Source organism: Trichechus manatus, unplaced genomic scaffold, assembly GCF_000243295.1.
Source record: "Trichechus manatus latirostris isolate Lorelei unplaced genomic scaffold, TriManLat1.0 scaffold00112, whole genome shotgun sequence".
Lineage (NCBI taxonomy): Eukaryota > Metazoa > Chordata > Mammalia > Sirenia > Trichechidae > Trichechus > Trichechus manatus.
This window is the reverse complement of record NW_004444048.1, coordinates 5,351,053-5,365,047: the sequence shown is the minus strand read 5'-3', so window position 1 is coordinate 5,365,047 and position 13,995 is coordinate 5,351,053. Positions and strand designations below refer to the sequence as shown.

Sequence of the window (13,995 nt, the reverse complement as noted above, 5' to 3'; positions counted from 1 at the left end):
AAAAACCCAGTATTTAAGAATCCATTTCATCCTGACATCACCTTTAGCTTTGGCTAATGGTTTGCACGTGCAGCATTTTCCACCCACCAAGTACCATCCAACATTTCAACATACCTGAAGGACTTCATTTTTACTTGTTGATCACTGTCTTCCATTCTACAAAAAAACAGGATAAAACATCAAACTACATGAAACAGCTGTTCTGTAATTCTTGGCGAAGAAATAAATGTGAGATTAAGTCTAATCACCCTAATTCCCGTTAAATATTTAGTTACAAACTCTATCACTGAGCACAAAATGACCTGAAATGGTTTTTACCATTTATGTGAGCTGTTCTCCTACTGATGGTCACAGTGGTCCCATCAGGCTAACAAAAAGCTGACCAATAATAATTGGTGCTCCATTTAGAAATGATTTCATGCCAATCCTGAGAAAGAATAAAATTTTCATAGAAATAACATTAAATAAAAAAGGTATTATTCTTAAAATAATTGATGGCTGAACAAGAAATTTTAGGATAGCTATATTAGAAATGGGCTAAAAACACATTATGAATCTCAGACCTTTAATCGAAAGGATTTATTTTGCCTAAAAATTAATCTAGATAGTAAGAAATATTATTGAAAACTGGAAACTGATCACTTGCCAATAATATTAATTGTCACATTCCTATATTCCCTAGCATCAGAAATGTAATCACCAGACCACTACTGAAATGAAATATATTGATGGTGATAGAACACTTTCAACATTAAAAAATTTGGCAGGTTGAGTAGTTTTTTAAAATAGGGTTTTTTGTTGTTGTTGTTGTTGCATTCCAAAAGTCTCATTTGTTTTTTGGGGGGAAATTTGAACAATTCAGGGGAAGGAATCAACCATCCCACCACCTGGAAATAACAACAGTTAATATTTTAATGTATCTCTTTTCAGTCTCTTCTAAACATGTATCTACATACTAAAAACAAAAACAAAACTCAGCATTGACTATTTCACTTCGCCATGGTGTGTGTGTGAGTGTGTGTGTAGTACTATATATATGTGTGTAGATGTCTGTGTGTGTTAGAACCACATAATAAACAAAATTGAGATCATAGTGCAAACATTTTTCATGTCTTGTCTTATTTACTTAACACTACAACATGAATATTTTCCCGTATCTTCAAATAATCTTGGAGAACATGATTTGAAGTGATTAAGCAGTAGTCCAATGATTAGCTACACCATAATTTACTTAGTTTCAATTATTCTAATTTTCCAATATTATAAATAATATGGTAAGTAATTTTGTGGTACATGCTTCTTTGATTACTTTCCTAGGATAAATTTCTACAAGTATAATTTATGGATAACTGTTTTAAGCCTTTTGATTCATCTTGCCAAATTTGCCTCTTGAAAGACTTAACAATGATCATTTTTCAGACTTTGAATAAAGTCTGACCTATCTTTGAACTATTTTATTCATTTGAACTATTGTCTGTATTTTTAATAATGTTTTTCTGTTAAAAAAGATAATACATGACGTTTACAGAAAATTTAACTAATTTTATGAAGAAATGCTTATAAACATTCGAAATGAAGAGGACCACCTTTTACCCAGGTGGTGCTTTTTTCTTCTCACCATACAAATGAATAGCTTTCATATTTACATTACTTTATCAAAAATATTTTCACATACATTATTTGATCCTCACAACACAGTGATGTAGTTATTACTATTCCCATTTTACAGATGAAGAAACTGAGGCCCAATAAGGTTAATGACTGCTCAAGGTCACATCCTAATAAGAGGCCACGTGAAGACTCAAAATTGATTCTATACGGGGTGGTGTGCACTCTACTACTATACCTTGTTATTTTTCTCATCATTGTCCATCTGCTCTATGAGTAGACATATAAAATTACAGTTTCTTTGAAGCAAAATATAGGGTCAGATTAAGTCAGCTTCTTTTCTTTTTTTAGCCTGACTTCATATGCGGGGAATAAAACACAGAAAATAATTATACAGGTGAATGAGTTTCTTCCTTAATGGCCTGTGAATGAGTTTCTTCTTTAACGGCCTAGAATTATATATTCATACACAGCACTTCAGTTTCAAAACGTAAACTTTGGCTCTTTTAAAATCATGCATTTGCTTTGATTATAGGCATTTTAGCAAATGAACTCACTGACTAAACTTGCTTCTTTGTGTGAAAACCATATATATTATACTTATTAAATCCAAATACAATTTTATTTAATGGTTCCTGGTAGGAGAGAATAAAGGCATGATCTTGCTAGCCAGACAATTTTTGTTTGAAGCACAGACTTAGATAATTAGTAAATTTGCTGTATGTATTTTTTCTCTGTGCTGGCATTTGGTCTATAGCCATAATATTTTTACATATGGATTTTAATATGCTTTCTGATATTAATAAGGTTCACATTATTTAGATGCATTGTCTTAACATAACACCTTACACTATAGTAATACAATTTTATCAAAACACAGTGCAAGCTTTCCTTGAAAACTACTTTGACTGCATTTTTATGAAATGTAAGGACTCTCCCTAAGCCATGCAAAGACAAATGACATTGGAAACAGATACAATCTGAAAACATTCTCCAGATTTTCAACCTTCCATGCCTCCTCTTTTTGAGACTCTCTTCCTTTGGTTTCTGAGATATCACCCCCACTTCAGAGCCACGTCTTCTCACATTCAGGTAGTCTTCCCCTCCTCCCTTTACTGTCTTTATGCCAAAGTACCCCCAGAGTATATCCTTAGCCCCCCAGTCTTCCCACTTCATACACCTTCCCCAGTGACTTCATCCATGCCTATCACTTCAATTACTTCCTGAGTAAAAATGACACCTGAATCTCTATCTCCATGCCAAGCCTCATCCCTGAGTTCTAGACCCTCTTATCTAACTGCCTACTTGAAGGTCCTATAAATAACCCATTCTCAGTATGTCTCAAACTGAATTAATCTTTCCCTCCATCTCAGTGAATGATAATACCATTTTCCATCTAGGTGCCGAAGTCAGAAAACTTGGACACTTCTTATATTCCCTCTCTCCCCAACCAATAATAATGAAGTCTTAGAGATTTTGTCTTCTAAATACGCCATGATATATCCCTCCCTTTCCAAGCCCTTCCTGTCCCAGGCCACTCTCTTAGACGGATGCTCATAAGATCTAATCTATATCCCAGCAAAAGTCTCTCAGCTGCTCTCTCTGCCTGCCGGGTGTTCCTCCTTCAGCCTCCACCCTCTTTCCAGAGTGAGACTCTGAAAATGTAAATCTGATCAAGTTTCTCTCATGCTTAAAATCCTTCAGTTTTCTCTATCGTATTCAAGATAATTTTCAAATTTTTTAGTTCAGCAGACAAGGTCCTTCATGACCTAGTCCACATTCATCCTTCAGCTCTATTGTGTCAACAACTTGTCATTTCCTAATCAGCAATGTGCTATTTCATACCTCTGCTCTTCTACACACTTGTTCCTTCTACTTAAAATACCTTCTCCACTCCTGCTCCACATGGCTCATTTCTACTCTTCATTTAACATTTAGCTTATGCCAACTTCTCCAAGAAGCTGTCCCTCACCCCTGACCCCAATCTTATTTAAATGCCCAATTTTTTGTTGTCCTATTACACAGAGTCTCTATTATAGCAGTTATCATAATGTAATAATTATTTTTATCTTTCCAACTTGAGGAAAGTTTCTTGAGGGCTGGGTCTGTGTCTTTTCTGTATTTATACTTCCTTGTCCACTGGGTGTCATACAGTAGGTAGTCAATAAATATTCAATGACCATATTCCAGGAATCTTCATCAAAGACCCTTTCAAAGAATCAACTCCAATCGAAACCAACAGTGCTGCAGAAAGGATGAACATTCTCATACAGCCTTATTTGTTTAAAAATATCCAACAAACACTTTGAAACTATGAAATCAGCCTTATATTAATTGACTGGCTTTGATGCCTTGAGTCTCTGGAGAGGATGCTATAAATCAGCACTTTGTAAAATTCATTAAGTACTTTGACACCCATCACTTCATTAGAGGGGACGGAAAATGATGGGATAAAAGAAGGATCGGGACAGAATGGAGACGCTCTGGGCTAGATAACGAGCAACTCGGTAGGATGTATACTCTCATTCTATCACCTATTCAAGTAGGGAGGGAATATGTCAAGTGAGAGTCCAGGACTTACCTGCTGCCACTGGATGCTGGCATTCCTATCTTTGTTGAGAGAAGATAGGTAATGGGATTCTGAGAAAGCTTTTCCACCACTTTTTCTGTCGTAATTCCTGACCTGGAAGGAAGGAGACATTGAGTCATCCTCTGCCCACACGTACTGGGAAAAGGACAGTGTGATTGCCATCATGTGCTAGAAGTATCCAACCCTGTCCAGTTGGAGAGACAGGAAGCAGGGTGTAATGAAGGAAATACAGCAGGAATTGGGTACTCTAATAGTTGTATAACCTTGGGCAAGTTTCTTGATATTTCTGAGTCCTAGCTTCTCCATTTTATGAAGTATGAGAAGTTAACTAAATAATTAACTGCCAAAAAATCATTCTCTGTCAGAATTCTACATGTTTCTAATATTTTTCTTATCCTTGACCCCATCTTCCCATTCACCAAACAAACCACTATAAGGTCTCAATCATGCCCCTTACTTGGCATAAAATTGTGTTACCTCTAGTATCCACTGCCCCTACTTCAATATCCACAATCACATTTAGATACTAAGAAAGAACAATGCTTATGATTTTGAAGAATAAGGAAGACAATCAAAAGAACCAACAACCAATTCTAGCTTGAAGTGAGTGGGGGCTACCAATTGATAATTTAGGATGAAAAACAGCAAATATTGCTATGTAGAATGGGCACTTGGTTTGCTGCAGCTATTTATGATCATCCACATTAATGGAAGAGACTAAGAAATGCAGATAACCAAAAACAGTACATAATCTTCAAGTCATTTATATGTGGCTTGGGAAGTGCTTTGGTTCTTACATTTGAATAGCACTGATTCTGCTGCCATGGGAATTGAAAATAAATTATGAAATGTACTGAGTTTAAAAAAAAAAAAAAAGAGCTAGGATGTTTCATTGTGTCTTTATCCTGTCCCTCTACCCGGAACTTTTCCCTTCATTCCTGTTAAAGAACTATCATCAACCTTCACATTTATGTAAAGTACCGGCCTAAGATTAGTTGCTGTAGATTGTTTTACTTATTTTGCCCTATTATTTTTGCCATATAAACCCTAGCTTTGTGAAGGTCTTTGAAGGATATTTGGGACTACAAGCTGCATTAGGCAACAAAAATGAACAAAAATAGAGTAAGTATTCTCAACAATGACTTTATTACCTACTTGGCTTAATAAATATGGAAAATAAGAGTTTTATGTGAAGAATCTGACCACGGATAACCAAGGATTGGTTATTATATAGATAATGAGTAAGGTGAGAAGTGAATGTAGTAATTATTATTTTAAGTCAAACATGCAGAAAGATGTCCTTCTCATATTTAAGTATTTCATTTAGCAAGGCAAGTATCTTGCCGTGACTATAAATATTAAACTATATTCCTACATTTCTCTTAGACTCCTCTTGACTTTCCTGGATACCTAATAACCTTCGGAGTTTGAAGTCAAAGTGTCAGGCCAGCCAATGATGGAGATGGCAAGCAGGTGAATAAGTAATTCCACCAACCCAAATGTTACTATGTACTTCAAAAATAATTAATGATTTAACAATTAATCTTTTTCTCTTCTCTCTAGAATCAAAGATTTCATGGGGTCAGAGGAACAAATTCACTTACTGGGATGGGTCTGAATCACTTCCTTTGCGTTTTCTTGGAAATTCTGTCATATATGGGCTGAAGGATTCAATAGCTGTTGGTTTTGTCCCTGGGGTCAAATGACTGGAAATCACAGAAGTAATGCACTGGTTGTCTTCTACTAGCACTTTCTCTATGAACGAAAAGCACAGTAGGACATTTATTTTAAACGTTAACCTTTGCTTTATATACATCCCATATCAAACATTTTTAATGGCTTTCCTATCTTGATATTTTTAAAAATTTCAGCTAAGGACAACATAACACAGAATGAAAGACTAATTATGTACACTCAAATATTGGTTAGAAATGTATTTGTTATTCCATATTTTTATTTTTCAAAATAAAAAAACTTGTTAGTCCTAGTTTATTTTCCCTATTTATTTGTAAAAGAAATACATGAATACTATAGACAATATGGAAAACACAAAAAAGTAGAAAGGTAGGCGAAAACCAAATTTCAACAACCAATGTATACTATTTACTTTTAGAACATTTCTATAGTGTCATTAAAGTAATTGAAATTATACTGTATATTCTGCTTTATTTACTTTCATTGTGACATGATATCAGCCACTGAAAACCTTATAGAGTACAGTTTTATTCTGACATACAAGCTTCTACTACAAGAACACTGAGGGAAGGACACTTAATTCTGTTTGGGGAGAGGAAACAACATTTGGAGGTATTTTTTGGATGGGCATTTCAGGTTAAAAGAACATTATACACACCATAGAAAGTCCTGGATAGAATAGGAGAAAAATGAACAAAATTCAAATTCCTAAAAAAGGCCAGACCTACCAGGCTGATAAAGACTAGAGGAACCCCCCAGACTATCATCTTAAAATAAGCTTTGAACTTGGAACTGAAGCTATTTCTAGAGGTCACCTTTCAGCCATATAATAGATTAGCTTATAAAATAAACAGTATCACCTGTGAGTAATCTGCTCCCTTAAACAATCAACTATATGAGACCAAATGGTCCACCTTTACCCAAAAGCAAAAATGAGAAGTCAAGGAGGAGACGGGAAGCTAGGTTAATGGAAACAGAACAAACAGAAAGGGAAAACGAGAATGCTGACACACTGTGAAAATTGTAAACAATGTCATGGAATAATTTGTATAAAAACTATTAAATAAGAACCTAATTTGCTGTGTAAACTTTTACCTAAAACACAATAAAATATTATTAAAAAAAGAAAACACTATGGGCTGCAGGCAAAGCAAATGCATTCAATAAAATCCTATGCAGTCATTAAAAATGACATTTATGATAAGTTTTATAAATATGGAAAATATTCAGTGATGAATGTTTAGTGGAAAAAAGCTGTCTGTTTTTATACAGACTATATAAAAACAAGAAACACAGGTAACACGTTTGTGTGGGAGATAAAAACCTACAAAGAAACACAGTAAAATGTTTCCAGGTGTTTTCTCTGAGTAGCCAATCAAACGATTTTTCTACTTTCTAATTTCTGTATTGTTCCAAAATTTTATAAATATCACGTCTTACTTTTATAGGACACATACACAATTTAAAGAGAAAAAGGAATACATATGGACTATTGGGGAATAGCAAGTAGATCAGTATGGCTGGACACGATGTGCAATATCACCTGTACTCAGTAATTGAAGAAATGGATCTCAATTTCCTTTGATTTACCAAAATAAATTTGTGATGGATGGAATTAAATGTAAGGAAATAAAATTACAAAAGTATAAGAAAAAATATAAGTGAATATTTATATACTCTTAGAGTGAGGATAGCCTTTTGAAATAGATGCTAAAGATAAAAACCATAAAAGAAATGACTACATAAAAAAGCTAAAATTTCTGTATATCAAAAACCATCATAAAATTAAGACATATAAAAACTGGGTGAAATAGGTGCGGTATATATGACAGACAGCTAGGCTGCTGTTCCTTATAAAACTAAAAAAACAAACAAACAAACCCATTGCCGTCAAGTCATAGCAACCCTATAAGACAGAGTAGAACTGCCCCATAGGGTTTCCAAGGAGCAGCTGGTAGATTTGAACTGTTGTTTTTTGGTTAGCTGTAGCACTTACCCACTGTGCCACCAGGGCTCAATTCCTTATAAAGAACTTGTAAAAATTAATAATTAATCCAAACATCACTGAGAAAAGTAGTCAAAGAACAGGAATAGATAATTAAAAAGCATAGATATTGTTAATATTTAAAAAATAAATGTCCAACCTTACTAATAATAAAAGAATGCAAATTAAAACAGCAAAAGTCTGCTTTGCCTATAAAATTGGCAAAGACAGGAAAAAAAAAGACAATATCTAGCATGGCTACAGTTCAATGAAATTGGCACAGGTGTAAAATGGTGGTATGAATGTAAAATGGTAACATATTTTTAGAAAGCAGCTTGCCTATACACAGCAGTAGTCTTAAATTCCATATGCTTTCAGAGGCAGCGCTTCCTCTTCTGAGAAAATATATTAAGGAAATTATCTTACATGTATTCAAATATTTAGCTACAAAATGGATGTTGCTGTTACATATCATATAGACATTAAACAAACCTGTATGTCCAATAATAGAGAATAAATAAATGATAGCAAGCCCAGGGAATAGTATGTGATTACTAAAAACGGTGAGGTAGAATAATACGTAATGTCATCTAAAATATCTCACTCTATTATTAACTGGAGTCCCTGAGTGGTACAAATGGTTAGTGCACTTGCTACTAACTGAAAGTTGGTAATTTGAATCCACCCAGAGGCACCTCTGAAAAAAGGCCTGGTGATGTACTTCCAAAAAATCAGCCACTGAAAACCTTATGGAGTACGCTTCTACTCTGACACAAGTGAGGTTGCCATGAGTCAGAATCAACTCGACAGCAACTATTATTAAGTGAAAAAAAGCAGTTATAAAAACAGTACAAGCCCATAAAAATAAACTTTTGCATAAAAGACACATATAGAAACGAAGCTGACATCTGTCAAAATATTACCGGTGGAAGCAGGGCCAAGATGGCAGAGTAGTCAGACGCTTTCGGTGGTCTCTCTTACAACAAAGACCCGAAAAAACAAGTGAATGGATTGTATATGACAATCTAGGAGCCCTGAACATGAAAGGGAAAGTTGAGGAATCAGACTGAGTGGCGGGGGGAGGGAGAGACGGTTCAGAAGCAGCAAGGAGTTGCCAGACCTGACTTGGCAGGAGCCAGAGCCCTTCAGGCCGGATCAGCTGCTGGTGCACGGTGAGGCAAGCAGCGGTGCCCAGGAGGCGTTTTCCACATAGGAAGAGACCCAGCAGCAGAGAGTCTACTCGGCTATTCAGAACCAGTGAGAAACAGCCCTCGATCGGCAAAAGATAAGTACTTGGTCTCACCTACCACGTGGATCACAAAACACCCCATTTGGGAAAAACCTCTCTCCCTTTACCTCCCCCCTCCCCACTCTGCACTGGGTCCCAGGCCGGCTTCAGCAATTGCCGAGTCCCCTGGGCCGGAAGTAGGACCCGTCAAGCACCCTAAGCCATTCTCCCAGCCTTGGAGAGGGAACAAATTAACAAACAGGGAAAAAATAAGTTGCCAGCTCCCCTAAGCCAGGAGCTCAGGTTTGACACAGCTCCCTTGCCTAGGCATAGGCATAAAGGGTCCACGGACTTTGAATGCCTTTCACCCCTGCATAGACTTGTGTGGGCCCGTTTCAACAGCATAGGCCCTCATTACCACAGTACAACAGGGTATATACCTGAAGTCTAACTTCAGCTGTTTCAGCTGTGAAGTGGTAGGTTTGTGACACTTGACACTGCTCTGCCCATTAAGCAGGGTCCTTACCTGCCTAAATCAGGGGCCTGAGGACTGATGGCTCCACCCACGCCACCTAGCCATCTGCAACAGGGGTCCAAGAATAAGTGGTACCCAACTAGTCCTTAGAGTCAACAGCATTGGGTGCTGATAGTCCAGCTGCAAAACCCACCCACTTATGCGCTGTAGGGAATAGGGACACATTTTCCTCCCACACACTCAGGGGCAGCCATCAGCCCCCTGCCTTGCTCAGTGTGTGACCCCCTACTGCAGCCAGATACCTGTGCCTAAACCAATCACCCATGCCTGTCTAGGACTGTAGATGAGAGCCTGCACCACACACTTGGTGACCGACTACCTGGACATCTGAGCTGAATCCATACAAGAAAAGTTAATGGACTCCTGGGCTCACATACTTAGTAACAGACGCAGACCTAACCACTTGGTGACAGGACATTAGAGCTTCAAAGGCACTAATAATCAAACTAGCTCACATAAGCAACCTATTTGGGCATGTCAAAACAAAACAAAACAAGAAGCTAGGACACACTAAGCAAACATAAAATAAATAAATATCATAACTTATTGATGGCTCAGAGACAACAGTCAATATCAAATGATATAAACAGGCTGACCATGATGGCAACAGTGAGCTCTCAAAATAAAGAATCAAGAAATTTTCCAGAGGAAGAGAATTGGAATTACTGGACGCAGAATACAAAAGATTAATATACATAACTCTTCAAGAAATTAGGAAGGAGATCCATCAAAATTCAAAGAAATCCAAAGAACACACAGAGAAAGCAATAGAGGAACTTAAGAAGATTAGAGAAAAGCATAATGACAAATTCAACAGGCTGCAAGAATCCATAGAGAGACAGCAATCAGAAGTCCAGAAGATTAACAATAAAACTTCAGAATTAGACAACTCAATAGAAAGTCATAGGAGCGGAATTGAGGCAGTAGAAGTCAGAATTAGTGAGATTGAAGATAAAGCATTTGACACCAACTTATTTGAGGAAAACTCAGATAAAAGAATTTTAAAAAATGAAGAAACTCTAAGAATTATGTGGGACTCTATCAAGAGAAATAACCTACAAGCCATTGAAGTACCAGAAGAGAGGAGGGTAATAGAAAATACAGAGAAAATTGTTGAAGATTTGTTGGCAGAAAAGTTCCCTGATATCATAAAAGATGAGAAGATATCTACTCAAGATGCTCATCGACCCCCACATAAGGTAGATCCCAAAAGAAAGTCAATAAGACATATTATAATCAAACTTGCCAAAACCAAAGATAAAGAGAATTTTAAGAGTGGCTAGGATAAACGAAAAGTCATCTACAAAGGAGAGTCAATAAGACTAAGCTTGGACTACTCAGCAGAAACCATGCAAGCAAGAAGGCAATGGGATGACATATATAAAGCCTTGAAGGAAATTGCCAGCTAAGAATTACATATCTAGCAAAACTGACTCTCAAATACGATGGCAAAATTAGGGCATTTCCAGATAAACAGAACTTTAGGCAATTTGCAAAAACCAAACCAAAATTACAAGAAATACTAAAGGGAGTCCTCTGGTTAGAAAATCAGTAACATCAGATAACAACCCAAGACTAGAACACAAAACAGAGCAACCAGATATCAACCCAGATAGGGAAGTCACAAAAATAAATCAAAGCTAAAACACTGAAATTAGGGAAATAGAGATGTCAGTATGTAAAAGATGACAACATTAAAACAAAAAAAGAGGGACTAAAAAATGTAGACATAGATTTTTCATACGGAGAGGAAGTCAACACAATATAAAGAAATAAAAGACTAATTTAAAGTTAGAAAAATAGGAGCCAATATTAAGGTAACCACAAAGGAAACTAACAACCCTACACATCAAAACAAAAAACAAGAAAAATATAAAGACTCAGCAAATACAAAATCAACAATAATGAAAAAGATGAAAAGAAAATACATAAAGAAAAACGACTCAGCACAGAAAACTCAGTGGAACAAAGAAACTATCAACAACACACAAAAAAAGACATTAAAATGACAGCACTAAACTCATACCTAACTATAATTACGCTGAATGTAAATGGTCTAAATGCACCAATAGAGAGACAGACAGTGGCAGATAGGATTAAAAAAACATGATCCATCTATGTGCTGCCTATAAGAGACACACTTTAGATTTAAAGATACAAACAAACTAAAACTCAAAGGATGGGAAAAAATATATCAAGCAAACAAGACTCAAAAAAGATTAGGAGTAGCAATATTAACCTCTGACAAAAGAGACTTTAAAGTAAAATCTACCACAAAGGATAAGGAAGGACACTATATAATGATTAAAGCGTCAATACACCAGGAGGACATAACCATAATAAATATTTACGCACCCAACAACAGCATTCCAAAATATATAAAACAAATTTAAAGAGCATTGAAAAGAGAGATAGACAGCTCCACAATAATAGTAGGAGACTTTTCAACACATCACTTTTGGTGAAGGACAGAACATCCAGAAAGAAGCTCAATAAAGACATGGAAGATCTAAATGCTACAATCAACCAACCTGATCTCATAGACATATACCGAACACTCCACCCAACAACAGCCAAGTATACTTTCTTTTCCAACATATATGGAACATTCTCCAGAACAGACCACATATTAGGCCATAAAACAAGCCTTAACAGAATCCAAAGCATCAAAATATTACAAAGCATCTTTTCTGGCCATAAAGTCATAAAAGCTGAACTCAATAACAGAAAAAGCAAGGAAAAAAAAAATCAAATACTTGGAAACTGAACAACATCTTGCTAAAAAACTACTGGGTTATATAAGAAATTAAGGATGGAATAAAGAAATTCATAGAATCAAATGAGAATGAAAACATATCCTACCAGAACCTCTGGGACACAGCAAAAGCAGTGCTCAGAGGTCAGTTTATAGCAATAAATGCACACATCCAAAAAGAAGAAAGGGCCATAATTAAAACATTAACCCTACAACTGAACAAGTAGAAAGAGAGCAGCAAAAGAAGCCCTCAGGTGCCAGAAGAAAGGAAATAATAAGAATTAGAGAAGAATTAAATAAAATAGAGAATAGAAAAACAATCGAAAGAGTTAACAAGACCAAAAGCTGGTTCTCTGAAAAGATCAACAAAATTGATAAACCATTGGCCAAACTGACGAAAGAAAAACACGAGAGGAAGCACATAATCCGTATAAGAAATGAGATGGGTAATATCACAACAGACCCAACTAAAATTAAAAGAATCATAACAGAATACTATGAACAATTATTGCACTCTAATAAATTTGAAAACCTAGAGGAAATGGACAAATTTCTAGAAACTCACTATCTACCTAAACTATCACAAACAGAGGTAGAACAACTAAATAAATCTATAACAAAAGAAGAGATTAAAAAGGTAATTAAAAAACTGCCAACAAAAAAAGAAGCCCTGGCCTGGACGGTTTCACTGGAGAATTCTACCAAACTTTCAGAGAAGAGTTAACACCACTACTACTAAAGGTATTTCAGAGCATAGAAAATGATAGAATATTCCCAAACGCATTCTATGAAGCCAGCTTAACCCTGATACCAAAACCAGGTAAAAACACCACAAAAAAAGAAAATTACAAACCAATATCCCTCATGAACATAGACGCAAAAATTCTCAACAAAATTCTAGCCAACAGAATTCAACAACATATCAAAAAAATAATTCACCATGATCAAGTGGGATTTATACCAGGTATGCAGGGATGATTCAACACTAGAAAAATAATCAATGTAATAATCCAACACATAAATAAAACAAAAGACAAGAACCACATGATTTTATCAATTGATGCAGAAAAGACATTTGACAAATTCCAAAACCCATTTGTGATAAAAACTCTCAGCAAAATAGGAATAGAAGGGAAATTCCTCAACATAATTAAGGGGATTTATACAAAGTCAACAGCCACATCATCCTAAATGGAGAGAGTCTGAAAGCATTCCCCTTGAGAACGGGAACCAGACAAGGATACCCTCTATCACCACTCTTATTCAACATTGTGCTGGCGGTCCTAGCCAGAGCAATTAGGCTAGAAAAAGAAAGAAAGGGCATCCAGATTGGTAAGGAAGAAGTCAAAGTATCTCTGTTTGCAGATGAGATGATCTTATACACAGAAAACTCTAAAGAATCCACAAGAAAACTACTGGAACTAATAGAAGATTTCAGCAAAGTATCAGGATACAAGATAAACATACAAAATCAGTTGGATTCCTCTACACCAACAAAGAGAACTTCCAATAGGAAATCACCAAATCAATATCATTTACAATAGCCCCCAAGAAGATAAAATACTTAGGAATAAATCTAACCAGAGATGTAAAAGACCTA

At 35.9% G+C, this 13,995-nt stretch overlaps 1 protein-coding gene across 1 annotated transcript in view; it reads right to left on the bottom strand.

Annotated features, from left to right (window-relative positions):
• The window catches only part of BMAL2 (basic helix-loop-helix ARNT like 2), an 88,001-nt gene that overhangs the window by 61,328 nt on the left and 12,678 nt on the right, over positions 1–13,995 (bottom strand). The window contains exons 2-4 of the mRNA XM_023738101.1: positions 5,803–5,953; positions 4,190–4,291; positions 115–156 (exon numbers count right to left, since the gene is read on the bottom strand). Of these exons, the coding sequence (XP_023593869.1) occupies positions 115–156; positions 4,190–4,291; positions 5,803–5,953 (295 nt within the window). The remainder of the gene's footprint in view (positions 1–114; positions 157–4,189; positions 4,292–5,802; positions 5,954–13,995) is intronic.